Consider the following 25,629-nt stretch of genomic DNA (forward strand, 5'->3'; position numbering starts at 1 on the left):
TTAAATGCAATATCAAGGTGGCAATGATCTGTTACATGCTGTGTTTTGTTGTTGTTTTTCAGATTAAGTGTAGCAGATTTGTTTAGTTTTCTTTTGGTGTATGAATGTCTGAGTTGTTTATTGCTATTCTCTGAATATCAGTCTTGCTAACACCTCCTGAATGAATTCGGAAAAACATAAATGTCTTCGGTATTCATTAATTTTTCTCACTGCATCCCATATGTCTTTAAGTAATGTTTGCGTGTTTAGTCACAGTCTTTGTTGTGAGTATGTTGGCAGTTGGAACTAAGATTTACATTTGCCCTAAAGCAAATGTGCTGAATACACATGGTTCATTGCCATCGTGCAGGAGGCTGGACTTCACCCCTGTGTTGTGGAATGTGAGAGCGCTCAGTTACTTCACCCTACATGTCTGAGGTTTTTCCTTTTCTAAATGCAAATGCACAATATTTACATTTATTGCCTTCCTTTATCTGGCTCACTAGAGTAGTAGAAAATTGTTTTGCTGCAGTTTCATGTCAGACACTAATGCAGGAAAACTAAATGGCAAAGAAGCCTTAGATGATAGTCTTCATAGTCTGAGACAGAGCAAGTCTGTTGATTCTATAAATACTGCGTGGTTCAAGGAACCTTACAGGAATCAAGACACTGGACTGGAAAAAGAGATGAATTTACAGGCATAAAGACAGCACATTGGAAAAAATGATGACTACAGTTCATTACTGGAGCCGATCTACTGTCATCTTCATAAGGTGAAGGTTAATAAGTGAGAAGGGAGAAAAAAAAAGAGAGAGATAGAGAGAGACAGAGAGACAAAGAGAGAAAAAACAGTTATAAGTCACAGTCCAACCTTTGACAGGAAGCGGTGACTTCCGTAGGCTGTTGAAGCATACAGCTTTGCTCTGTATTACGCACGGTTGTCTTCAACACCATTCTCGAGAAGTAAGACTCCAGTTTTCACTTGAGGGTATTTGACAGAACTTCGTAGAATCTTTATTCAAACGGACAAAACTAAGGCACCCGAACACCCTCAGCAAACAAGAGGATTGCTGGCTACTGCTGGGATCACAAACAGTGTTTTGGGGTAAAGTGAAGAAAACTGTTGGCCTAAACTGGTTGGCGGTGTTGTGCGACTGACTTGCCAAATCATGGTACCTGTCCATGATGGGGTGACCTCATCAGGAGACAAATTGCTTCTCCCACCTGAAGAGGCAAGTACAGAAGTAATTATGTATTCATTTTTACTCAGATGAATAGTGCTTTCTAATTGGGTTCACTCACTCATTCGTTTTACTTTGCCTAATTGTTGAGAAGATGACTGGGCCATTTACTGGTGTTGTGATGCCACAACAGATGTGTAAAAGCTGTACACTAAAATATTCCTCATAGCTTTAATTATTTTACTTTACTTGACATATCAGAATCATTTTCATACACCTGTTATAATCAATATATTCAAAGTAATTGAACAACCTCTTAGATATTGAAGTTGTTGTCAGCTCTCTTTTTTTGTTTGTTTTTGTTTTTGACTGTTTGAAAACCATTACTTTCACCTAATGGGGGCAGTCAAAAAACCCCCAGCTCTGGTGCAGTTACAGTATGGACCTCATGGTTCCTTCTGGACTTCTTTCTGGGTCAGAAGTGAAAGTAGCTAAACCTATGACCATTATGAGAAATTTCCTGAGTGTCATCAATGAGGAAGTAGTATAGAGAAGTAGAGAAAACCATCTTACCATCACTCACACATTTGCATAAAATTGTTTCATAAGTGAATTAATATTTGTGATTCATATGTCAATTACACCTCATCACAAGAGTGCTGAATGCCGGTCAGTCACAATAATGAGAGAAGGACAAACTATGGTTTTGCTCATTTCATGTGCAGTATCACAGTTCTGTGTCATTTTTCTTCTGATGTTATCATATGTGTTTGGTTCACATAGCCTCATTCAGTGGGGCATGGATCAGCACGGAACCGGCCGAGACAGGTACCCAGGCTTTACTCCACTGCTTTTCACACCGCCAAAGCCTTTCTCTTTATGCCTTTTTTTCAATGTAGATTTTACAAAAAATCACATACATACAAAAAAATCCTTTTCTAGAGCTCCCCTGCACGCAAATTGGGGATGACCAGGCGAGTGAAAGAACGAAAGGTAAAGAGATGTGCAATTTCTGGCTGAGTACATTCACTTTCATTTAGTGACTTCCCACGGAATGGTTGGTATAAAAGCAGCACCAGTAAAAGCAGTTTTAACTTTTCCACCTTTAAGGACCTGAAGGACTCTGAAAACCCAGAGGAAAGAGAACGATGGCACAAAGAACAGGAGGTGAGCACATAACAACACACACAATTTTTTACCAGGGGCCAGGGGGGGCTACAAAAAGCTGGATAAAAGGATGGGTTCGTTATACCTTGCCTTCACCTGGAGTCCGTTTCAAACCTGAAATACTAATACAAAAACCTTACACAAAAACAATTAGAGACTTAAGTGAAGTTCACTGAAAATGTCACAGTAATGTACGATACGTTCTGTGGAATAGAAGTATGTAGGTGTGAGTTATTAATAAGCATTATCTTCCACAGCTCAAGCCACTTTATAAGGAGCTTCTGTACACTATCACTCACAGACTGGGAAAGCCAGTGGCCAGCAAGGAATACACTGAGAGTGAGTTACATCAGTACATCAGAGAGGTAAGTTAAGGACACACATGCACACACTCACACATTCACACACACACTCACACACACTTGCACACACATCCTTTTTGGCACATGGTCCTGTGACCTGTGTTTAATCCCTTATTTTCCAGACCGTTATTTAGATAGTTTTCGCTGTAATTATCAGTGTTTTACTCATGCTTACAGTATCATGTAGGATGATGTGACATTTGCCCAAGCATAGCTGAAGTTGGAATACAGATATCACAGCCCTCTGTCCCATTTCTATCATTCTTTTCACAGTGTTATCATACATTTCCTGCTCTCTCTCACTCTCACTCTCTCTCTCTTTTTCTCTCTCTTTTTCTCTTAAGGCCTTCCGTATGACTGAGGAAGAGCACGAAGGCTTGTTTGAGAAAGCACAAAGTGCACAGGTGAGATGAGTACAGTAAATGAAAGTTATCATAGGGAGTATTATACATATAAGCTGTTTGTAAGCTCACATATTTCTGAGTCTGAGTGTTGTCTCTTCTGTGAACAGCCCCCAGAGTATTGTTTAATGGTCACAGTGAAGGAGGCCAAGGGAATTCTGGGAAAGGATATAAGTGGTATGTATTTTAATCAGACAAAGAACAATACATATGCAAATGCTCACTTCTATCTAGCTGGCACAGAAGCTCTTCATAGTATCTCCACCTCATTTACTTTCCAACTAATGGCATTATTACAGTGGTCTTTTTCATTAAAGTCTGTCTTTTTCAGGAGAGACAGTATCAGGGGATACAATGAAGAGTTAATCTCTATTATCCTTTGTTGTAAGGCTTCACTTGTTATTCTATGATGAATTCTGTTGCACTCTGTATTTAACTCTAAACGTTGACTAATTTCTTTTCTATAAGGTTTCAGCGATCCTTACTGTCTGCTCACCATCCTACAAAGTGAGAAGGCCAATCAACACAAACCCTCTCAGCTGAAACCCTCGAAGGCTGTGGTGAAGGGTGCCGCAGAAGATGAAGCAGTCTTCGAGACAGACATAAAGAAACAGACTCTCAATCCTGTTTGGGATCAGACCTTTATTCTGTAAGGGTTATGTGCACGGCTCCTCCCTTTTTTCAAACATTTTCCTCAAAGGCATTTGTCAGGGTAATCTTAATTATACATTTAATTAGTTTATTACTCATTGTCCAGTTTTATTCTGAAGTGTTGATTGGGGTCAAAACCTTAACACTGTGTGTGTCATTTTTTAATCACCATTTTATACATCTTATTAACCTTAAGAACCAAATTTGAGAGCCCCAAGAGGATTTGGTATGCTTGTCTTTTGGTATTACTGAACTGAGTGTCATGGCCTTAACTGGACTCCAACGTAACACAAAAACATGTTTCATGAAAATACAAATATTTTAGCTTGTATTTTTTTTCCTCCCAATTTCATTAAATTAGGAGATTTGAAGATATGGCTGATGCAAATTTCCACATGGAAATGTGGTGAGTAGGTTGTTTCATAGCGTTACCTCCCTAGATAAGCAATTCCTTTCATAGAGTTCAATAATGACCAAATAAAACAAAGTATCTGTAATATAGTGATTAAGCAAGAAAGACTGTGCTAGAAGTTAAAAGAATTCTTCCTTTTAACTTCGACTCTTTCAGTTCTCAGCAATAATACATCAGTCTAATTTTTGTATGACTTCCATGTAATATTGGCTTCCTCGTACGATGCTAACTCACTTGTCTTACATGAGCAGCCGATATCTTACTAACTGGCTGTGTTTTGTACAATCTTCTCAATATTGTGTTAGCTCAACCATTTTTTAAAACTCCCTTTTATGGTATTAGCTGCCAGAAAACATGCTAGCCTCATCCATCATGTGTACCCTCCACAATTTCATAGTAGTTCCCCAAGATTGCACTGGACTACTGAACTAGGTCCTCATTGTCACTTTGGTCTGAGATGGGAATCTTTGTCTCACAGGGATAAAGATGAGGAGGTATCACTCACACAGAAGCTTGAGGAATTCCGTGCTAATTTCCATGGCATAAAGAGGTATGAATGCAATGAATCAGAGACACACCAACAAACAAACATGCCGCACCTTTTTTCCTGTTCTTTTTTTTTTTTTTTTTTAAATAAGACTGAGCAATTTTGTATTAATGATCATTTTCTTGCAGAATGATCAAGGATGCCAAAAAGGAAAAAGGCCAAGATGACTTTTTAGGGAGCGTTGTTCTCAAGCTTAAGGTATGTTTGCTTATTTCTGACATGCAGTCTGTAAAATATTAGTGTGAGCCTTCTCTCCTTAACCTCACTGCGGACCAGAATTGTTCAGACTGGTGAATAGCACTGATTCTGTGAGTCTGGCTTTGTCTCTGCTCAGGACCTGCACTGTACGGAGGACAAGTGGTACATCCTGGAACCTCGCACTGAAACATACCCTGACAGAGGCCAGTGTCACTTACAGCTTAAATTCATCCACAGAGATGTAAGAGCTGTCATCCTCTATTATACTCTATACACACATGTACACACGCACACACACAAACACACACACACGCGCACACACACACACCCACACACACACACACCCACACACACACAGATTAAGGTCACACAGATTTTGGCACAAACACAGAAAAAAAGTGACACTATAACAGTTCATTTAAGACTGGTGAATTTGCTAGGACAATTGTATCACTATTTTAGAGATTCTGGAACAATCCTTATTTAATCCTAATATATTTTCATATGTTTAGATGCTGTTAGTGAAACACAAAATCCTCCAGCTTGATTTGTCTTTGAAAGCTACTTTCTGTTTTAGACACATCTAGCTCACTGTATTTGTGATTGACAGAGAGACGAGACGCTTAGTGCTGGTCGGAGTCCGTATGTGAATTACTGTGGGATTCTGCAGCAGTTTGTCCATGCCCACATCTCAAAGCAGCAGGTAAGGCGTAACCCTCTTTCTGTTCCTCATGCCTGCCTATCCACATGCCAGGGTACCACTTCCTTTGTCAATACATGTGGGTACTTGGTTGAGTTTTGCGTGGAGACCACAATGCTTTCTGACTGGTGTGTTACTGCCACACTGGAGCATTGAATGCATCAACTGGGTTTAGTATTGGCTGGCATTGATTTGGTTTGGTGTTGGGTTGTATTGATTGGGTTTAGTGTTGGGTTGTATTGATTGGATTTAGTGTTGCGTTGCATTGATTGGGTTTAGTGTTGGGTTGTATTGATTGGGCTTAGTGTTGGGTTGTATTGATTGGGTTTGGTGAGCTTAGTGCCTTTGAGTGAAACACTGTTGGGCTGTTTCTTAGGCACATACGCACATCTTGGAAGGAAGGATGATGTGTCCAGTGATCTTTTTTTCTTCCAGTAACATACACTGGTGAAACGAAATGCAGAGAACATTAGAGGGACAGTTTGCCATATTCTGTTATTTCCAATATTCAACATTCAGACAAATAATTCTCTTTGTCTCTCACTCTCTCTCTTTCTACAAACATATATTAATTTCCTCTCTTTTCTCTGTCCTCAGGGCAGTAGCCCATGGAAGGGAGAGTTATGTGGAGAGGGGACAAGTCTGTTGGAGTTTTATGCCACTCAGAATGATATCTCCCCTTTTCTTCAAGACCTTGCGTGAGTTCAATCATCAGTCTTTAACTTAACTACACATCAGAAGTTGATGTCTCTGTTAAAAGCCCTCTCTCTCTCTCTCTCTCTCTCTCTCTCTCTCTCTCTCTCTCTTTGTGTTTGTGTGTATACAGGAAGTGGGTGGCCTATAGTAAGCTCTACCAGAGTTTGGAGGTGGACTCTACAGTACTATTTCAGCAGCTTACCAGTATAGAATATCACTGGGACCAGCAAGAGCTTCCGTACCAGCAGGTGAGCAGAGGTGCTGATGACCCAGTATTGATATTGGTCCTGCTAACTCTTAGCTGTCTGCTAAGTCTCATCAGTCTGTTTTTACTTGTTTTTGTGGAAACATTTAGCAATGTTGTCTGTTATTTCTGTAAGGATGTGCAATCTACATCATCTTGCAATATCATTATTACTCATCACGTATCCGTGGTATGTGGAGGCAAGACTTAGTACTAAGTACTAAGAGCAGGGTTTTTTTGTGTGTGTGTAGAAACAAGAGCTGGGGGATTCTCTGCATGGCTTTCTCCAGTATGGTCTGTGTCTGGTATCCAAATACAGAGACATTTTTCCACCAACACCCGAAAAAACACCACGCCTTCACACCCTGCTGAGGTACCACTCTTTTTGTCTCACTCTCTACCTCTCATGTGGCTTTAAAATAAGATTTTTCATATATGCTGTTCGCTCTGGTTTAAGCATCTTTGTGTGTGTGTGTGTGTGTGTGTGTGTGTCTGTGTGCGTGTGCGTGTGCATGTGCGTGTGTGCGTGCGTATGTGTGTGTTTTTATGTTTTTGGTAGAGTTCTGGTTCAGATTTGTAAGACTCGGGCATTTCAGAAGCTTAACCCTGCTCAGTTTGCCTTAAATGAGGAGGTCATAGATGCACTGCTGGTAAGAAATGTAATATTGGTACCACAAAATTAGTGATGCAACATCCTGCCTAAAACGCTTATCAGTTTATCTGCCTAGAGGTTATATGACAAGTTTTTACACTTACTTTGAAATCACATTGTTTCGCTGGAAAACACATCAGCCCACAAAAAGACACAACTGTCAAGCCATTTTCAAGAATTTTCACTGTACTTTTTTAGAGGTTTACTAGTGATTACACACACTACAAATGCGCTTTTTTTCAACAGACTGGTACACAAGAGTGGTTTAACATCAAGAAAGGCTTGCACCAGCCCATGACCAAGGTAAATAAAATGTTATAGTCAACACATAACCTTTAAAATGGCTTTTTGTTTAACAAATGACTAAAATGCACAAGCTGATTTCTTGCTCTTCTATGGCAGGAGCTGACAGAAACTGTTAATGCACTGTCACGGCTGATTGGGGAAGTGCAGGAGGACATCCGTCAAACTAAAGATGTTTGGAACAGAGTTTTTGTCAGGTATGGGCCAGAGAGAGCATGTGAATGACTATGAATCCCTTTATTGAGGTAGTAACCCCATTTCCCTGCTGTCAGTCACAGTTCAGAACTCTGTGTTGCATTTTCAGTGCCGTACAGTTGGACGTGTTTACTGTTGTCTACCAAAAGCTGGATGAGGTGGTGAGTAGCACCAAATGTCCTTGTGAACATTAGTATTAAGCGAAATCCACTAATATGTCATTTTTTGATCAGAAACTCCATATTTATTTTTTAAAGCTTTGTGTTTTGACAGACTTGAAAAGGTTCATGTGTTTCAGGCAGTGCTGTTTACTCTCATTTTGGTCTGTAACGTGTGTGTGTGTGTGTGTGTGTGTGAGTGTGTTTGTAGCTGGCTGAGGAGTTGCGGTCCACACTTGCTCAGCTGGAGAATCAGATGGACCAGTCTCTGGCTAACAGTCTGTTTCCTGTATACCTGAGTCTGCAGGCCATTCACAAAGAAAAGGCCTTCTTACAAAAGAGGTCAGTGGTAAACTCTGATTGAACTATCCTTTACCACTCACACTTTTATCCTGCATCAACACCCACACACAGACCCATATACAAGCGCGTGTGCACACACAGGCATGCATGTATATACGCACTCTTTCTTTCTCTCTCTCTCTGTCTCTCTCTCTCTGTTACTCTGTCACACACACAAACACACACATAAGTGAATATGTCCAAAGGGGAAATTGATGTTGAGAAAAGCTCTGTCTTTTCTCATTGTTGGTTAGGGGGAAAGGCCTTCAGCTCATTCATTTCCATGAGGACTTTCGTGAAGCCTTGCCTTACTGGCTCAACAAAGCTTTCAGCACCACCATGGAGAGAGTGGAGAAGGCAGTGCAAGTGGACCAAGTATGGCATCCACTACACTATCACATACTGCCACACACACACACAATATATTCAACAATGTAAAACAGCATAGAATCTCTTACTTAAAATTTCACAATAGCAAAGTTGGTTTACAAACTGAAAGTAGGAAGTACTGAAATTTAGAATCTGTCTCTCTCCATGTATCTATCTATCCATCCACAGTTGCAGCCTCTGCAGAGTGGAATGGTTCCCATAAAACACAGTTCCTCAGCAGTGGACCTGGCTGCCTGCCTGCAGCCCATTTGTCAGCTGTGGGAGCAATTGGGTTGGCCAGACCCAGAGGAGGGTTTCATGCTCATGGTCAAACTGACAGAGGTGAGATCGGATAGTCTGTAGTGTATCACAGTCAAAACCACACACATATGCAGACAGTGTGAATAATTAATGAATTAATGAATTAATTAATGAAACAGCATGTATAAGTGTTGAGCTGAGTCCATCTGTAGTATATGCTCTGAGGACCACACAGCCTACATGTGTTTTCATACAGTGCAAAAGGAAGGATACTTTGGTCATTTAACCATTTAAAGTCTGTGCTATTTTTGTACGTTCACATGTGGTGTGTGTGTGTGTGTGTGTGTGTGTGCGCGCACGTGTGTGTGTGTGTGTGGGTGTGTATGTGTACGTGTGTTATTTTTGTATATTCACATGTGGTTTGTGTGTGTGTGTGTCTGTCTGTGTTTGCTGTGTGTGTGTGATAATAGGACATTTGTAAAATTGCGGTAACATACTGCCACACATTGAAGCGTCGAGTGAGAGAACTCTCACAGGACTCGGACCCTGACAGCGCCATTAATATGGTGAGGGAGAGGAGCTCAAGGAAAGCACAATGTTTGTCTAGTAAATGACGAGTTTATACTTGTTATATGTTATTACTCTTGTAACATATTTTCAAAAATGACTTGACAAGACTGGATATTATCCTGAATATTATCATACACAGCTACATTTGTTTTGTCTGTTTTAAAATAAGTACAGATTAATGCTCTCTCTCTCCCTCTCTCTAGCTGTGTGTGGTGGTGAATGATTTGGAGCACTTGCGTTCTGTGCTGACCCATTTGCCTCAGCGGCTGAACTGGACAAGTCTCCGGGAACGCACGCGTCACGTGATCGGAGACACTCAGTTCCAAAATACACTTCCCTCTCAGCTGCAGCACACCCAGGCGGTTCTGACTCGGGAGATCCGCTCTGCTGTGGACACGCTCGGAAAGAAGGTAGAGGGCAGCTGACAGTACACACACACACACACACACACACGCATGCACACACTGACAGCTTCAGGGCGACCCTTTGAGCCGGTGTGAGTCAGCCTGTGTAAGGTTAGATTCAAGACATACAACATACTGTGTTATTGTAACTGCACTAACCACTACAGTCAGAGGCATATGGCACCAATCTGGATGAACGGCGTGCTGTGTTAAGCACTTCTGTCCTCCTTCTCTCCCCTGACTCAGCATCTACTGCCTCTGGAGTTTTATATAGACATCTGCCAAACTGAGAGAGTCTGGAGTTTTGTGTAGACATCAAACTTAGACTGAGTCTCAGTCTAAGTGGCTGTTTGGTTATGTGAGCACTGTGATAGACTTTTTAGTGCCAATATACAGAGCGCATTAGTGACAGAAATGAAGAACAATATTTCTGCTCTCAATTTATCACGTACTATTTTGTAACTTCAGTTAAACACATATGTTATGCAATACGTTACCATGACTGCCTAGCAGTATTACAACCTCCTTCCTCCCTCCTTCTCTCTCTCTTTCCTTCTTTCTTTCTTTCTTTCTTTCTTTCTTTCTTTCTTTCTTTCTTTCTTTCTCTCTCTCTTTAGCTGCATACAGATATTGAGACTCATGTTCGCAGCATGGCATCCCGACACAGACTGCCTTCCAGGTCGACAGAGGATGTAAGATACATCACTTAAAAGTTTTGTCATTTTCTGTCAATAGTAAATGTCCAGTCTTGTTGACTGCAGAATGCATCGCATTTTTCCTCTCCTCTCCCCATGTGGATTAGGCCGTGGTTCCCTTAATGCGTTATCTGGAGCGAGAACTACAGTACATGAATGAGAACCTAGTTCAGGAGAACTTCAACAGGTACATATTTCTGACTGCCTGTTTAGTCTTATTTTGTGTGTATGTTTTATCTCGTTTCAAGCATTAATGCTACCTGAGTGTATTCCAACAGTATAGCCAGTAACTATAGAAGTCCACACCACCATTAGCAGATGTTGCACTGCTTAATATGGAATCCTGCAGGGCTGCATCATAGCTAGTCTCAGACATGTTGTGGGAGACCATGACTTTATCATTCATTTCCTGTTTCACAGCTTTTGTTTATCATTTTATCATGTCGATGTGGCTTTTTGCACTAATCCTCACAGCACTATTGCTGGATGAAGTAATTATCAGAAATGCAATGAGAAGAAATCTGTTTCATTTATTTATGTATTTATCAATCAACCCATTTTTTTTTTAATCCATCTCCAGCTTGTTGACTCCCCTGTGGACAAATTCGGTGAAGATTCTGCACCAGATCTCTCAACAGGAAGATGGCAATCTTGTGTACTTTCAGAGACTACAATACACACTTCAAGTTAGTCTGCCTGTCCACACTTTCATGGCATCATCAATACTTTCCTTTGAATTTTCACTCCTTACTGTTTTGTGGTGTGATCTGATACCGTACATTTTCATTCACATTCCATCACAGTAATCTGAACCCTATGACAGTAGAGTCTGTGTTCCATATTCTGTCTTTTGCAGTGTCTTGAGCAATGTTTTCATGCAGAGGGCAATGGACTTCCTCTTGAGACATTACACACAGATGAGTATAAGGTCAGTCAAATACAGATGTTGCCTTTCATAACTCTGCTAATACTCCTATCCTCAAAACTGTCCATTTCCAAAAGAACAGAAATTAATACAAATTCAGTTAATCTTCAGTTCATTCATTCATTCATAATTCCATATATAAATTTTCTTGCATTTTGACAGGAGCGGTGTTAGAATTTAATCAGAAATAATCCTCCACCCAAAACAATATGTATTTCCACATAACTGCTCTCTTTGTCCATCTCAGATTCTTAAGGCACATCTGACACAGAGCTCAATGACATGTCATCAACTGATTGAAAAGTTTTTTGAAAAGAAAGTGTGGGAACAGGTGAGAACAGGTGATGCATGTCGTGTGTGTGTATGTGTGTGTCTGTGTGTGTGTCTGTGTGTGTGTTTTCATGATTATAGCATGTCGGATTTTCTGAAGTATGCTCGTGTTCTTTAAACAGAAAGTGTATAGTGGTGAGAAATATGGAGCAGTCACACTCATCACCTCCTACAAACGCGCTGATCAGCGTCTCCACGTGGAGGTTTTAAATGCTGTTAATCTACTTCCCCTGGACTCCAACGGTGAGATGTCTTAGGAAAATAAATTTTCTTGCATTACTCTTTTCTAGCGTTAATGTCATGACCTGAGCATCCACACAGACTACTTCACACCAACATTTGTAAAGCAGATGTCTTATATAGAAGTCAGAGCTTATTATGTAACTGGTTTTTAGGGGAGATTGTTCTAGGAGTCACAGGAAACATTGTTCATTTAAATGTATGTCAGATTTACAGACATGAAGAAACTGGATATTTCGTCATTTACAGTGTAAAAAAGAGTGAGGGCTTTAATGTTTGACATTTATACTCCTATGTAACCTCAGCAAAGTATTAACACTCTTTTGAAAATACTGAAGGAATGTAATTAGGATGATGGGGATGAAATCTGAGACTGTGTTACTGTGGGTTCTTTACAGGTTCCAGTGACCCATTTGTTCTTCTGTCTTTGGAGCCTAGACATACATTCCCCGAGGTGGAACCACGTAGCACCAAAATCAAGAACCGTGACCTCAACCCACTGTTTGAGGAAAGCTTTGAATTGTATGTGACAGTCTTGAAACTGTTCTCATTTAAATCCATAACAGAAAGGGCTTATTTTGATATTTGCCTTTAACAAGGTTATGCATTTATTCCTTTTCCATATGTATTTATTCTGGTAACAAATATGAATGATATTTTATTCTTTAAAATCAAAAAACGCTGTTCGTAATGAGCTTTTTATACTTTACTTTACAATGACATAACTGGTCTGTTGGGCCTTGTCTTTCAGTCTTAAGTCTGAAATTAGCACCTTTGGGGGCTGTTTCTATTTGAATTTCTGGTGCCCTGAAAATCTCTTTAAATAAGTGTTTACATCATAACAGTTGTGTTTTGACGTGTCTGACTGACTGTGGCTGTATGTGCGTGTTTTTTGTTGTGGGTGTAATTCTTGCTATGTCCTCCGGTTGGCAGTCTTGTGTCATTGGAACAGTGCCAGATGGCAGGGGCGTGTCTGTTGGTGAGCGTGCTGGACCACGACATGTTGCAGAGTGATGATTTTGAGGGAGAGGCCTTCCTCTCTTTGAAGTCTGTGCCCGGAATCAGCGGAGGAGGAAATGTGGACCCTGTTCCTGCCCAAATCCGCCTGCCCCTGATGCACCCCAAACCCAACAGTATGGCCCCCTCTGTCTAAAATATACTCATTATCGCTCCCTATAAGATTTTCTCAAATAACGTTAACAAATGAATATTTAAGACCAGAGCACATGTGTAAGGAACAATTCCTCAAATCTCTACCAACACAATGAATGCTCACATGCATTACACACTCTCAGAATAATAAAAGGGAAGTAAGAGGTAATTTTTTAGGAGGTTCTTGATTCTCTTACCACTATTTACTGAAATACTGAAACTTTTACCATAAAAATGGATCTGTTTAATGGTCATGTGTTTTTATACGAAACGGCAGGAAATTGCACGTGTGATATTTAGAGGCACTGAGCCATCTCTGTGTGTGGTGTTTGCTGTGTGTTGGGTTGGCTTGCAGGTGACTCCATCCTGAAGCTGCTGGAGAACAGAAAAGGTGACCGTGAGGCTCAGGCCTTTGTCAAGCAGCGCAGACAAAAAGAGAAAAAATCTCAGGAAATCTGAAGAACGAAACCATGATGAGCAAAGAGTGTGTGGAATCTCTCTCTCTCTCTCTCTCTCTCTCTCTTATAATCTTCCTAACTCAGTTACTGTCACAGTTCAATTACTGGTCATTTTGTTGACCTTGAGTCAATGATAATGTTTATCTATTACAATATTTCTGAAAAGCATTCACAAAATGCTGTTAATTCCTCCGTTTCTAAATATTTATTGATTGATTAATCACTCTGACCTTCTACATGTCTGCCCTATCAATCTATCTTTCTATCTTAACTTAAAAGTTATAAGTATGTTGTAAATACTTAGATCCACTGGCTTAAGTTTGAAGTCTAGTGTGTCTCCAGGTAATGCTGAAAGAGAGACATGAGGCAGATGATGACACTGAAAAGAGTCTTGTCATGAAAAAGTAAAAAAGAACAATGAACTACTGGGAAATGACACATGTAATAAAGTCAAATTTCATCAGTCTATTTGCTGCATTTTTCTCAAACACAATGTGTGAAAGAATAGAAAGTTGCTTTTTAGCTTCACTGTAAAGTTATGATATGGGATAGCAAGAAAAGCTAAGATGATATGCGTTTTAAAGTTCAAAATACGACACAAGACCACAGTTTCATCCAAAAATATACATTTGTTTATTGTACTGTACAAAACCAGCATGAAACACTCTAATGAAACACTGTAGAGCTGGTGATGTCACAGTGTTACTCAACAATGAAAACCAATAATCAGAAGAGATCTGGAGTGCTATGGTACCAGTATAAAATCCAGACTGAGGCAGTCTAGACCCAGTGTGCTCATCAAACAACCAAAAAAACCTTTATAAGCAGAATGCCCCCTTATTACACAGTCTCGGGTCTCCTTCTCAGTCACCAAAGACTGACATGTTCACTGATGTTTAAAATTTCACTCTAGATGAGATACCTTCACATGTTTTCAAGTAAGGAATCCCCTTACGTTATGTCTCTTGATACTGAGCATTGTAATGAGCTGAAAATGAGCTGGTAACCTACATATAGACCATTCAAACAAACACACAGTTTCTGTCTGTATTTGCGTGTACAGACAGTACACAAAGAGAATACTCAATTGCATTATCCTATACTTTCATATCTGTTTAACTGAAATATCAAAAATAATAGGAGGTGAAAAAGGCCCGTTGTTTTGAAAACAACTGTTTTTTTTTTTAACTTTCAGTTTTAACAAGCAATATTTCAAGTGGGGAAAAAAATAATACAAAAATTGGAGTAAATAATTTGGTATATAAATGACTGAGCATATTTGGCTGTGATCCCTTATTCCAGTTCTTGTTAAAAACACTGATAGAAAAACCTGAGATAGTTGAGCAGAGTCAGTAGGAAAACTTCATCAGTTTTGTCCATTTTGCCTCAGAAAGAAAGGCATTATGCGTCTGTGGAAAACCCTAGAAACTGGTATTGGGAGAAATAAAGGATCTACAGAGGGTCATTAAAAAAAAAAATCTTATCTCTAGCTTATTTATGGTAAAGGGGGAACACAGGCTGTGTTCAGGATGAGTACACTTTCTGAAACATTCAGAGAGAATTACACATTCTGTTTGGACAATAAAGATAATATACCCTGTCTAACGCACATTTATATAACTGTTTTGTGTGTGTAATTGTGTGTGCACTGTAGGTGTGTATAATTTAAAAATAGTATAGCAATCACTATCATTTCGCATGGGAGACATAGCACCATAATCTGGAACAGGTTGATCAGTAAGCATGAACTCAAAACTCTGGTGTCTGAAAGCAGATTCACCAATCAGATACAGACAGGGAAGCAGATGACCAATCAGATACAGGCTGGGAGTGGCTAAACCTGTTCCTCTCTTAAGAGCAAGTAACAGATGGTTCACACGATTTAGTTCACTCTGAGCAGAGCTAAATCATGAGAATGCAATGAAATGGTGAAGTGTTTTTTTTTTTGTCTTTCTCTAAATAAAAAAGCCAATAAAGCCAACTGAAAAAAAACAAACACAAAGAAACAGTGAGGATACATTTTTTGATTTAACCATTCATTTTGAAAACAAAATAAAAGGTGCAAAAATTGCACTTATACAAAGTCAAAGAAACATGGTGACTTCTGCCTTTCTCAGGTAGCTGAGGGTACAGGAGCTGTTGAGGGGTCAGAGGGTCGGACCCTAGCCCAGTGTGTGGGGCAGGTGGGTGGAAGTGCAGGGGAGTGGGTCCTGGGTGAGACATGGGGAGGAGAAGATGTGTTGAGTCAGGAGGGTAAACCCAGGCTCTGCTGGTGTTCAGTACACAGTGGGCACTCTGAGGAACCTGCACAGCGTTCACACTGAAGCCCGTGTTGACATGGCAACGTCACAGAACCCACCTCGTCGCACGACACGCAGCACAAATGCTGCTTTCTGAATACAGCCTGACAGAGACAGAAGGAATTACACATTCCACAGCACTCAATACATACACGTGTTTACAAACAGTTAATGTACGACAGCGCATTTGCTGAATATGTGTTTTAAGCAGTGGTGCACACACAGGCTTCTACAGACGTAGCCGAAAATATTGGTACCCTTCCACCTTTTAAAAAAAAAAAAATCAATTTTCTCTGAATTCAGTTGAAACTGACTGAGGCACATGGTATCCATCATTCTTCATTTCAAACTGAACAGGACAAAAAAAATGTGCTTTTGCTTTTGATTTATGAGTTAACATATTTAAAATAATAAAACAAATGAAAATGGCATGGACAAAAATATCGATACCCTTAATAATTTGTAGCACAATATTTGGAGGCAATAACTGCAATCAAACGCTGTCTGTAACTCCGAATAAGATTTCTACACCTCTACACTGGTAATTTGGCCCAATCCTCTTGAACAAACTGCTCCAGGTCTCTCAGGTTTGGGTGCCACCTCCCAACTGCAAGCTCTTTCCACAGATCTTCAATGGGATTCAGATCAGGACTCATAGCAGGCCACTTCAGAGCAGTCCAATGTTTTCTTCTCATCCTTTCTTGGTTGCTTTTTGATGTATGTTTTGGTTCATTATTCTGCTGGAAGACCCATGACCTGTGACTAAGACACAGCTTTCTGACACTAGGCTGTATGTTTCGCTCCAAAATGCCTCAATAGTCCTCTCATTTCATTGTGCTCCCAGTGCCTGAGGCAGCAAAGCACCCCCAAAACATCACTGAGCCTCCTCCATGTTTCACGGTAGGCATGGTACTCTTTTCTTTGAAAGCTTCATTTTGTGTTCTGTGAACACAGAGTTGGTGTGATTTACTAAAAAGCTCTAATTTTGTTTCATCTGTCCAAAGCACATTCTCCCAGAAGGACTGTGGCTTGTCAACATGCATTTTGGTCCAGCCTGGCTTTTTTGTGCCTCCCTTTCAGAAGTGGGGTCTTCTGAGTTCATTTTCATTCAGACAGCGACGGATGGTGCAATTTGAAACTGTCGTACCTTGTACTTGAAAACCAGCTTGGATCTGTTTTGAAGTTTTCCTCGGTTCTTTCTTGACCATTTGAAAAATCTTTCCGTTCAATTTTGGGCCAACTGTCCTCTTGCGACCGCGTCCAGCGATGTTGGCTACAGTCCCACGGGCCTTAAACTTCTTAATAATATTGGCAACAGTGGTCACAGGAACATCAAGCTCTTTGGAGATGATCTTACAACCTTTATGTTGACCATGCTTGGCTATTACCTTTTCTCTAATCTCCTCAGACCACTCTCTGCTTTTCCCTCTGTTTTCCATGTTCAATGTGATAGTGTGTAATTTTCCTCTTTTAAATTGGCTTCATGAGTGATTATAAGATTGAAAACACCTGTGTTACTAATTAAAACAGAATGGTCTGCTTAAAGTATCACTACAATGCAATTAGTTCTTACAACTTCTAAAGGGTACCAATAATTTTGTCCAAGCTATTTAAAATTTCTTTTAGTACATCTTTAGAATGTCTCAAATCTTTTTTGTCTTGTACCACTGCAAACCAAAGACAGACATGTATGGATAATAAAAGAACTTTCAATTTCAACACTTTTCAGGTGGAATGCTGCGTTATTTTAATAACACAAGGGTACCAATATTGTCGGCCACGTCTGTTTATTGTGTGCTTATGTATGTATGTGTATATAAATGTATGTGTGTGTGTGTGTGTGTGTGTTACCTGCTCCACAGTGCGTAGGCACGTGCAGACCTGGGCTTGTAGGCTACAGATAGAGTCCAGGGGCAGGCGGTGCATGAGTTGGAGGTGATGGAGTTGTAAGTGGGGGTTTTCTGCGCTGCGTAAGCTCTCTAGCGCCTCCTCCAGGAGATTTGCCTGCCGCTGCGCTTCCTCCTCCGCCTGTCGCGTCCGCTCTGCCTCCATACCCAAACGTCTCGCCAGCATACGGGACTCCTCTGCATCCGCCTTCAGCACGGCCCACGACTGCACCAAACACAGCGCAGCAGCACGTGTGAGACAGGTATACCCAGTGTGTATTACTTACTGCTGCTTCAGAAATACTAGATGTGTATGTGAATCATTACAGATGTAAGCACAGACACAGGTGCACTGTGCTCTAGGCTGACCTGAGCCATCTGTCTCCAGCTGTGGTCCCAGTGTTTTAAGACTCTGTGCGCCTCCTCAACCTCCTGTTTGAGGCGAGCAGCCTCCGCGTATGAGGCTCCTGTAGATAGCAAGGCTGGTGGAGTGCCTGGGGAACTCTCCCAAATACTGCTGCTCATGCCATTCAGACCTGAAACACACACACATACACACAGAGACACATACACACACAGAGGGAGACAGACAGACAGACAGACAGACAGACAGACAGACAGACAGACAGACACACACACACACACACACACACACACACAGATGCATGCAAACAAATATTGCTGCTGTTTGGCATTAAAGCAGAAAAAACGCACATTAGTGCCAAGAGAATTGAATCCCAAAATATATAATGGATCCTAATCTCCAGTTTACAAAATACTGATGACAAGATACCGGTGTAACTATGGAATATCCCTAAATGAACAAGAAGACAGGTTAAGTGCACCACTCTCATTCTCATTCAAAGAATATGAATATGTTAGCATCTTATTCAAGTCAGAATGTATTTGAAAACCTGATTGTTATTTCCATATTTCTTCTTTCCTATCTAAATGTGAATTATAAATCTAAACAAGACATAACTTAGTATCTGGCACATCATTTCATTGTTTGCTATTTGCTCTTTGCAGCTCCAAAAACTTGCATGAAAAGTTGGCAAAATCAGGTTTTGCCGTCAACTGATGCACTGTACTTTGCTCATTGGGAGTAAGTGAAATCTCACTCTTGCTAGACAGTGTTTTAATTAAAACAAAAAAAGCACAAACCTAAGGAACCATGTGAATGCCCCAAAAAGCTGCTCTCTGATTGGCTAGGCTGTGATAGTTGGGTGGACAGGAAAGGGTGAGCTCTGATTGGTGGAGATGGGGAGGGGGACCTGAAAGGAGAGGAACTGCTAAGGGATCCAGGGATGTTTACTGGTGCTGAACTCTGAAGTTGGCTCCCTCCTGTATCAGTGACAAAAATAAGCATTCACTCAACATTCAACAACGCTGAGTCAGCATTACATAACAGACAGTCCAACTAAATACTTAACGATGATTTTAAGGGTTTAATAACGGCGTGAAGAAGTGCTATGTATATTATTATTATTGTCCAGGCAGAATTAGAGTTGTTGTATTCTGGTGTGTACAAACAGGTGTGTGGAGCAATGCAGCAATGTGTGTTGTTTCTAGGACATGGGTGGTGTTGTGGGAGATGTGTTGTGTGTTATTGTGTTGTGGTAATGACATGTTTATGGAGATAGTGTGTGCTATTGTGTTGTGGTAATGACATGTTTATGGTGATAGTGTGTGTTATTGTGTTGTGGTAATGGCATGTTTATGGTGATGGTGTGTGTTATTGTGTTGTGGTAATGACATGTTTATGGTGATAGTGGGTGTTATTGTATTGTGGTAACGACATGTCTGTGGTGATGGTGTGCGTTATTGTGTTGTGGTAATGACATGTTTATGGTGATGGTGTGTGTTATTGTGTTGTGGTAATGACATGTTTATGGTGATAGTGGGTGTTATTGTATTGTGGTAATGACATGTTTATGGTGATGGTGTGCGTTATTGTGTTGTGGTAATGGCATGTTTATGGTGATGGTGTGCGTTATTGTGTTGTGGTAACGACATGTCTGTGGTGATGGTGTGTGTTATTTGAAGGACATGTGTGTTACTGTGCTATGGTAATGGCATGTTTGTGGTGACGGAGTGTATTATGTGTGTATTATTTGAAGGATGTGTGTTAATGTGCTGTGGTCGTGGTATTATGAGGACAGTGTGCGTAGGTGGGACACTGACCCAGCATCAGTCCCACGCTTGGCAGGACGGAGCTGCTCTCCAGACTCTTCTCTAAAGCAGACACACCAAAGTCATTCAAGTCCAGATCGTCCAGAGCGGATTCTGTACAACACAAAACATCCGTCCATCCAAATGTCGTTACAAAAAAACACAGCCGCCTGCATCTTGTTCCACACACATAAATGAATAAACGCACTGTCATTCAGTAGCACTCACACTCAGTTGAAATACCCACCCACTACAGACTCTACGGTGTCACTGGTAGGGTAGAAGGGCAAAGCGTTGGCATTCATGCCAGACGAAGTGCCAAGGGGAGCAGGACCAGGTGGGGCAGGGCTGGGGGGTGTGGCCGCGAGGCTGGAGGGCACGCTGGATGATAAACTTAGCGGACTACCCACTGGTAAAAACACCGATAAGTCCTAGAAAAATCCAAACAAAGAAAGAAAACCAATTAACATTAAATAAAAATAATTAATCAAATGGATAAAAAAGTACCTACATAGTGCAAAAAGTACCGTTTGTTTATCTGTTTCAGATAAAAAGAGTCAAAAGTGGTGGTTAAAGTACCTGTCTATTGTGCACAGAGGGTGTTTCTCTACTGTGATCCATTGCAAAAGATTTCTGTTTGGCCTATATAGTAAATCAGAAAGGCAAAATGGCAGGGCTGTTAGTGTGGCAGAAAAATAATGTGTAAGTGAAATGAACAAACGTTTTAATAGTCGCAAATCGCCTATAGCTTTTAGCTATGACCTCAGAGCGCCGCACCTGGTCCTCCCTCTCAAAGCCGGGAGCTTTCCCATAACCCCCTTCTGCAGCCCATGGAGAAAGAGGGGCGTCTAGGTTGGGGGACTCCTCATACACCACCCTTCCCAACAGGCTTTGTTCTGTTGGACAGGGTCCAGCGCTGGTGGGGCTCCGCTGGGTCCCATCGTCCGCTGTGTTTGCGGGAAGAGGAGAGCCTGGTTGTTCCTCACTTAGTACTGCCTCTGTGAGAGAGAACACAAATGTCAATACACGTTCCATGTGAACGTTTACTTCAAATAAACACACACACACACACAAACAAACACACACACACACACCATCTGAGCATCATTCCACAGCTGACAAAGCAGCTGACAGTCCACATGACACTCTACATAAGCAGCACATTGTTCAAAGTGAGTAAATTAATAAATGTGTCAGCGGATATTTAATTAAACCTATTCTGGGGTAAACAGCTGTTTACTGGGTGAAGAAGTGTAAGAGATTCAGAAAGCCAATGACAGAGATGATATGTTGTTGACAGTGAATAAATATTGTGTTAGAGTGCTGAACATGTTTTCTTACTCTCTTGATGAGCAAAAGCACAGAAGGGCCCTCTAGGGCAGCTGCCACACTGCTGCATATCATTACACTTGGTGGATTTGTAGATCTGGGGAGGAAACAAATGAGAATACACAAATAAATATCTCCCAGTAACCAGAAGAAAACAGACCACACTGTGTAAGAGAGCAGAATTTATCAGCTATTCAGTTTCAGGTTCTATTTACAAGCTACTTCCATTTAACATAGGCATTTTGGCAGAGTTACGGTGTGAGCCATGTGTCAGTACCTCTGGGTGAAACTGCTGTTCGGTGCGTGTGTGGCAGTACTGGCAGCTCTCTCCGCCTTCACACTTGCTGGGGTCACCCCACTCATCGCTGTGTTTCACCGCAGGACACGGTAAAGCTCTGTGCACAGAGAGTGTTTGTCATAGAGCGTACATGAATGTACAGACATGAGACAACACAATGACTAGTCAAAACATCTGGAGTATACAAATGACTTCAAATTCTTCCTTCGACCACACATCTCACTGGACAAGATGTGAGAGATCCCAAGGGAATGCATAAAAAACAACAGCCTGAAACAGTCCAGTAAACACGTGAAATGTTTAAACGAAAAGAAAAGTGACTGTGTTCCGTTAGATCCTATTCAGCGTCGTATTTATTTACCTGTACTTATGCTTGTGAGGGCTACGTCGACGATCCTTGCTGTTGTGATAATACGGGCAGGCGTAACCCTGACGACAAAGACGTGGCGGCTTTTTGCAAAGCTCGGTCTTGTAATGGGTCAGAACATAGCTGTTATCTAAACAGACAGAGAGAAAAGAAAAACCCACTGAGACGAGACCAGAGGTTCACAGAGTCCGTGACAGAGGTTCACAGAGTCAGTGTAATGCAGTGTAATATGGTGTAGGTGAGGGGAGAGCGTGGACCTACCGTGCCATCGTGGCTCTTCGCTCAGTATCTTCTCGATAAGGGCGGTACTGGCCACCTGACCCGCCTGGCCCTCCCCTCCTCCTGTCCCCTCCGCTGCACCGCTGCCCACCTGGGCCTCCAAAGCCTGCACCTCCCTGACAACACATAACCACCCCGATTCAGCCTAAACCTGCTCACATACAACGTACAATTATGGTACTATATATCTCTTTTCCAACCAATTCTTTTGTATAATAAAATTTTGAAGTGACTCTTACAGCCTTACCATCCCTCTACAGGTGCACGCTTTTTAAAATCCAGTCATCGGTACAGAATACGCACATCATTTTCCTCTTTAAGAGTAAATTCACGAATTGCTCTGAGAAAAAGAGCGAGTTGAGAGACACGTGGTGTACCTGATGTCATAGACAGGGCAGCGGAGGTCGTGAGAGCCGTGGGCAAAAGCGCAGTGAGGGCCGTTTTTACTGCAGTGACCTTTGGCATCAGTCTCGTGAATGCAGGAGCCGGTCTTGTAGTAGCGTAGGTGATACCGTCGCTCCGTGTCTCCTGCTGTCCGGTGCAGAAACGGACAACTAACAGCACACAAACAGCACACAAACAGACGCACAAACATACAAAAAAATAAAAAACCCAACAACAGCAACAATCAAATACTATAGAATCTGCTAATATACAATATACAATGAGGCACTGTACAGGAACACAGGATGCACATAGTGAGGAAGTCCAAACAAGAGCAATTTGATTCATGAGCAATTTGATTCATTTGGTTCATGGCCTAATATATCTATACACTACAGCGGTAAAACATTTATAGTGTGCAACTTCTCTTCTAGGATATTTCTCCCTCCGACATCACATGAAACAAAAGTTGACAACACCTACAGTATGAGTGAGCAGAGGGTATTCTATTCAGGAATGACCTGATACATAATTGATGACACCACCTCAAATACCACCAGCAAGTACCACTTTGCCTAAGTCGCATGTTGTAAAAGTGTGAATTTTCACTCAGATGGCCACTAGCCTACACGCTGAAATTACTGAGCCCTGAACTAGCAAGATAAACATCCCTGATAATCCAAGAAAAATGGAGAGAGTCAGTACACACTTGTTTTGTGATAACCCAAACATCATTTACAAAGTCAACAGCAGAGCAAGTGAACCTCTCCCGCTTTACAGAAAGAGAGGTCTTAAGAGCTGATTCCAACACAGTCTATCCGATTCTGCCATTAAAATAACAAAGCTATTATACCATCATTATTAATATTTCTACCCTCATACTCATGCTCTCTGATCAAAAGCACTTACTCGTCTCCGTCAGGGCAGCTGCCGGTGCCTTCATCATATTTAGTGCAGTAAACATCTGGGCTGTAGTTAAAGGTGCCATCACGACGGCGGATGGGACGTCGACGACGTTGATTCAGAAAATGCCAGTGGAAGCAGGTAAAGGGGCGATGCTGAGTGCATTTATGCTGCACAAACAAAGGACACTGCTCTGTCCTAAACTCCTTTAGATAACTGAGAGTGAATGAGAGGAAGAGAGAAAGAGAGAGAGAGAGAGAGAGAGAGAGAGAGAGAATTATTTATGTCTTCACTTATTATGCTTGTCTTCTGAGGCATGTTGAGAGTCAATACCTTTTAAAAAACGCGTTGATGGTGTGGAGAATGATTGTTAATATGCACTTAAAGTGCATTTCCACTTTGTTACAGTGTGCATTCATACTTAGCTTTGATAAATAAGCTGCTGCTAATTCAGCTACTTAATTTAACGTAGTATTCTTCAAATGCGAATTGTCCACCACCAACTAGTATTTGTTTACATCTAAAATGGACATGTGAGACATTACTTGTAAACATCTTCAGTAATTCAAACACGGGGTAATTCAGGACGGATTCCTGAGTAGGCCCCTATTATCATTATGGTTCATGTCTTAAAGGTTGGAGTCCATGATCATCAAATCTGGTGAGAGCTGGGTCACTAGAAGGCTAAATTCCTTTAAATTGTATAAGAGCGCCAGGTGAATCTCAGCGTATCGGTAAACGTGAGGGTGTGTTTGAACTACGTACGTGTAGTGTTGTGGTTTTTCTGGCTGTGCGTGCAGTACGTTAGCGGGAGACGTCGAGCCGCCTGCTGAAGGCGAGGACGAGGACGACGAAGAAGGTCCAAGGGCAGATGTGACCCCCGAAGATGAACTTTGCTGCACTGGTGCTTTCGACATATTTATCACATAACATCCATCAAACAGTTTTCATGTATATGAACCCTAAAGTCCGCATTCTTTTACAGTGTGCGCTTGCGCATATTAAAATAAGCAGGAAATTCCGGGACGGGCGATCGTGATAACGGAAGCTGTGTTTTTAAAGATGGCCGCCAAAAGAGTGAATTTCAAAATCAAAGCCCCGTTGAGCTCTTGTTTACGATATCAACAATAACAACGTAGGGCTGTCAACGTGTACACGATGGCTTACCAACCCTAATCTGTTATTGTATGCATTTAAGGAAAAATACTTAGAGTGTGCACTGTTAGCTCAACTTAGTGCATGCTGTACAAAGCTGAAAAATACTTACAGTGAACCCTTTCATCTAGAAAATGTTGGCTGTGTTTTAATTTGTATATGAAATAATTTTATCTGTGACAGACATTACTCTATAAAATATTGTCTTCTGTGGTTCACATGCACCCTAATATGCCTTGTATTCAATAGAAATATTGTGATATATGGCTGTTTTTCAGACTCTTCATGCAAATCGCCACCATGGGCACAATCTGCAGCAGTTTGTTAGCCCTCTGTAGCAATGACCTCTACTAGGGCCCTTCATAGTTCATTTACTTTCTTTTAAATATATATATGACAGATATATAATCATTTTGTATACAATAATTTGCAAATATGTTGGACAATAAATGTTACGTTTCACTACATGTTTCTTTTCCTATCTGATAGTTCATTCAATATGTATAAAATAATGACAACAGTGATGACAACCAATCAAAGGAATGCCTCTATTTAAAATTAATTTATTAAACAAACACATAATTAAAATATAATAAATATTTTTAGATATGGTAAAACAAATTAAAAATGTAAACATTGTACTTCACTAAACTCAGGGTCAAAAATTTTAACCTTCTCAGTATTTCCAGTTGGCGTTGTGTTTTATCAAACAAACCATTCTGTGTGCTTGAAACCAACGGCTGCAGAGAAAAAAAAAGATGTCATGTAAAATATGAATATGTTTTAAGAAAAGTATAAAACATGAACCAACAGATCTTTGTTAAGCACGTGGACTCACCTATGCGGTTTACTATCTCTTCACACTCTTGTGCAGAGCTGGCCTGCAGAACCACACAGCAGAAGCCAGCTGGCTGAACTGTCTCCATAGTATCCCTGAAACAGCCAATCACAGGCTCAGCTATAA

At 41.0% G+C, this 25,629-nt stretch overlaps 2 protein-coding genes across 2 annotated transcripts; one reads left to right on the forward strand and one right to left on the reverse strand.

Moving 5' to 3' along the window:
• The first annotated feature begins 1,148 nt into the window (after positions 1-1,148).
• On the forward strand, positions 1,149-13,593 carry unc13d (unc-13 homolog D (C. elegans)). Its single transcript, XM_030774898.1, has 34 exons — positions 1,149-1,211; positions 1,944-1,988; positions 2,103-2,153; positions 2,271-2,327; positions 2,585-2,692; positions 3,034-3,093; positions 3,201-3,267; positions 3,559-3,739; positions 4,103-4,147; positions 4,632-4,703; positions 4,829-4,898; positions 5,035-5,139; positions 5,509-5,601; positions 6,196-6,296; positions 6,425-6,542; positions 6,790-6,911; positions 7,098-7,188; positions 7,437-7,493; positions 7,593-7,690; positions 7,798-7,849; positions 8,058-8,188; positions 8,443-8,563; positions 8,747-8,899; positions 9,289-9,384; positions 9,592-9,798; positions 10,410-10,484; positions 10,595-10,674; positions 11,068-11,173; positions 11,344-11,415; positions 11,660-11,743; positions 11,865-11,985; positions 12,381-12,504; positions 12,916-13,115; positions 13,490-13,593. The coding sequence occupies exons 1-34, from the start codon at positions 1,149-1,151 to the stop codon at positions 13,591-13,593; spliced, it is 3,330 nt and encodes a 1,109-aa protein (XP_030630758.1).
• Positions 13,594-15,686: 2,093 nt separating this feature from the next.
• unk (unk zinc finger) lies at positions 15,687-24,427 on the reverse strand. The gene is made up of 15 exons (XM_030775254.1): positions 24,276-24,427; positions 23,517-23,726; positions 22,601-22,777; positions 22,206-22,339; positions 21,939-22,074; positions 21,557-21,674; positions 21,292-21,376; positions 20,728-20,948; positions 20,530-20,592; positions 20,198-20,381; positions 19,963-20,064; positions 18,943-19,122; positions 18,148-18,314; positions 17,744-18,004; positions 15,687-15,996 (listed from the first exon to the last, which is right to left on the reverse strand). Exons 1-15 carry the CDS (start codon positions 24,425-24,427, stop codon positions 15,838-15,840), a joined length of 2,349 nt encoding a protein of 782 aa, XP_030631114.1. The 3' UTR covers positions 15,687-15,837.
• Positions 24,428-25,629: the final 1,202 nt, after the last annotated feature.

The sequence above is a fragment of the Chanos chanos genome, chromosome 5 (assembly GCF_902362185.1).
Source record: "Chanos chanos chromosome 5, fChaCha1.1, whole genome shotgun sequence".
Classification (NCBI taxonomy): domain Eukaryota; kingdom Metazoa; phylum Chordata; class Actinopteri; order Gonorynchiformes; family Chanidae; genus Chanos; species Chanos chanos.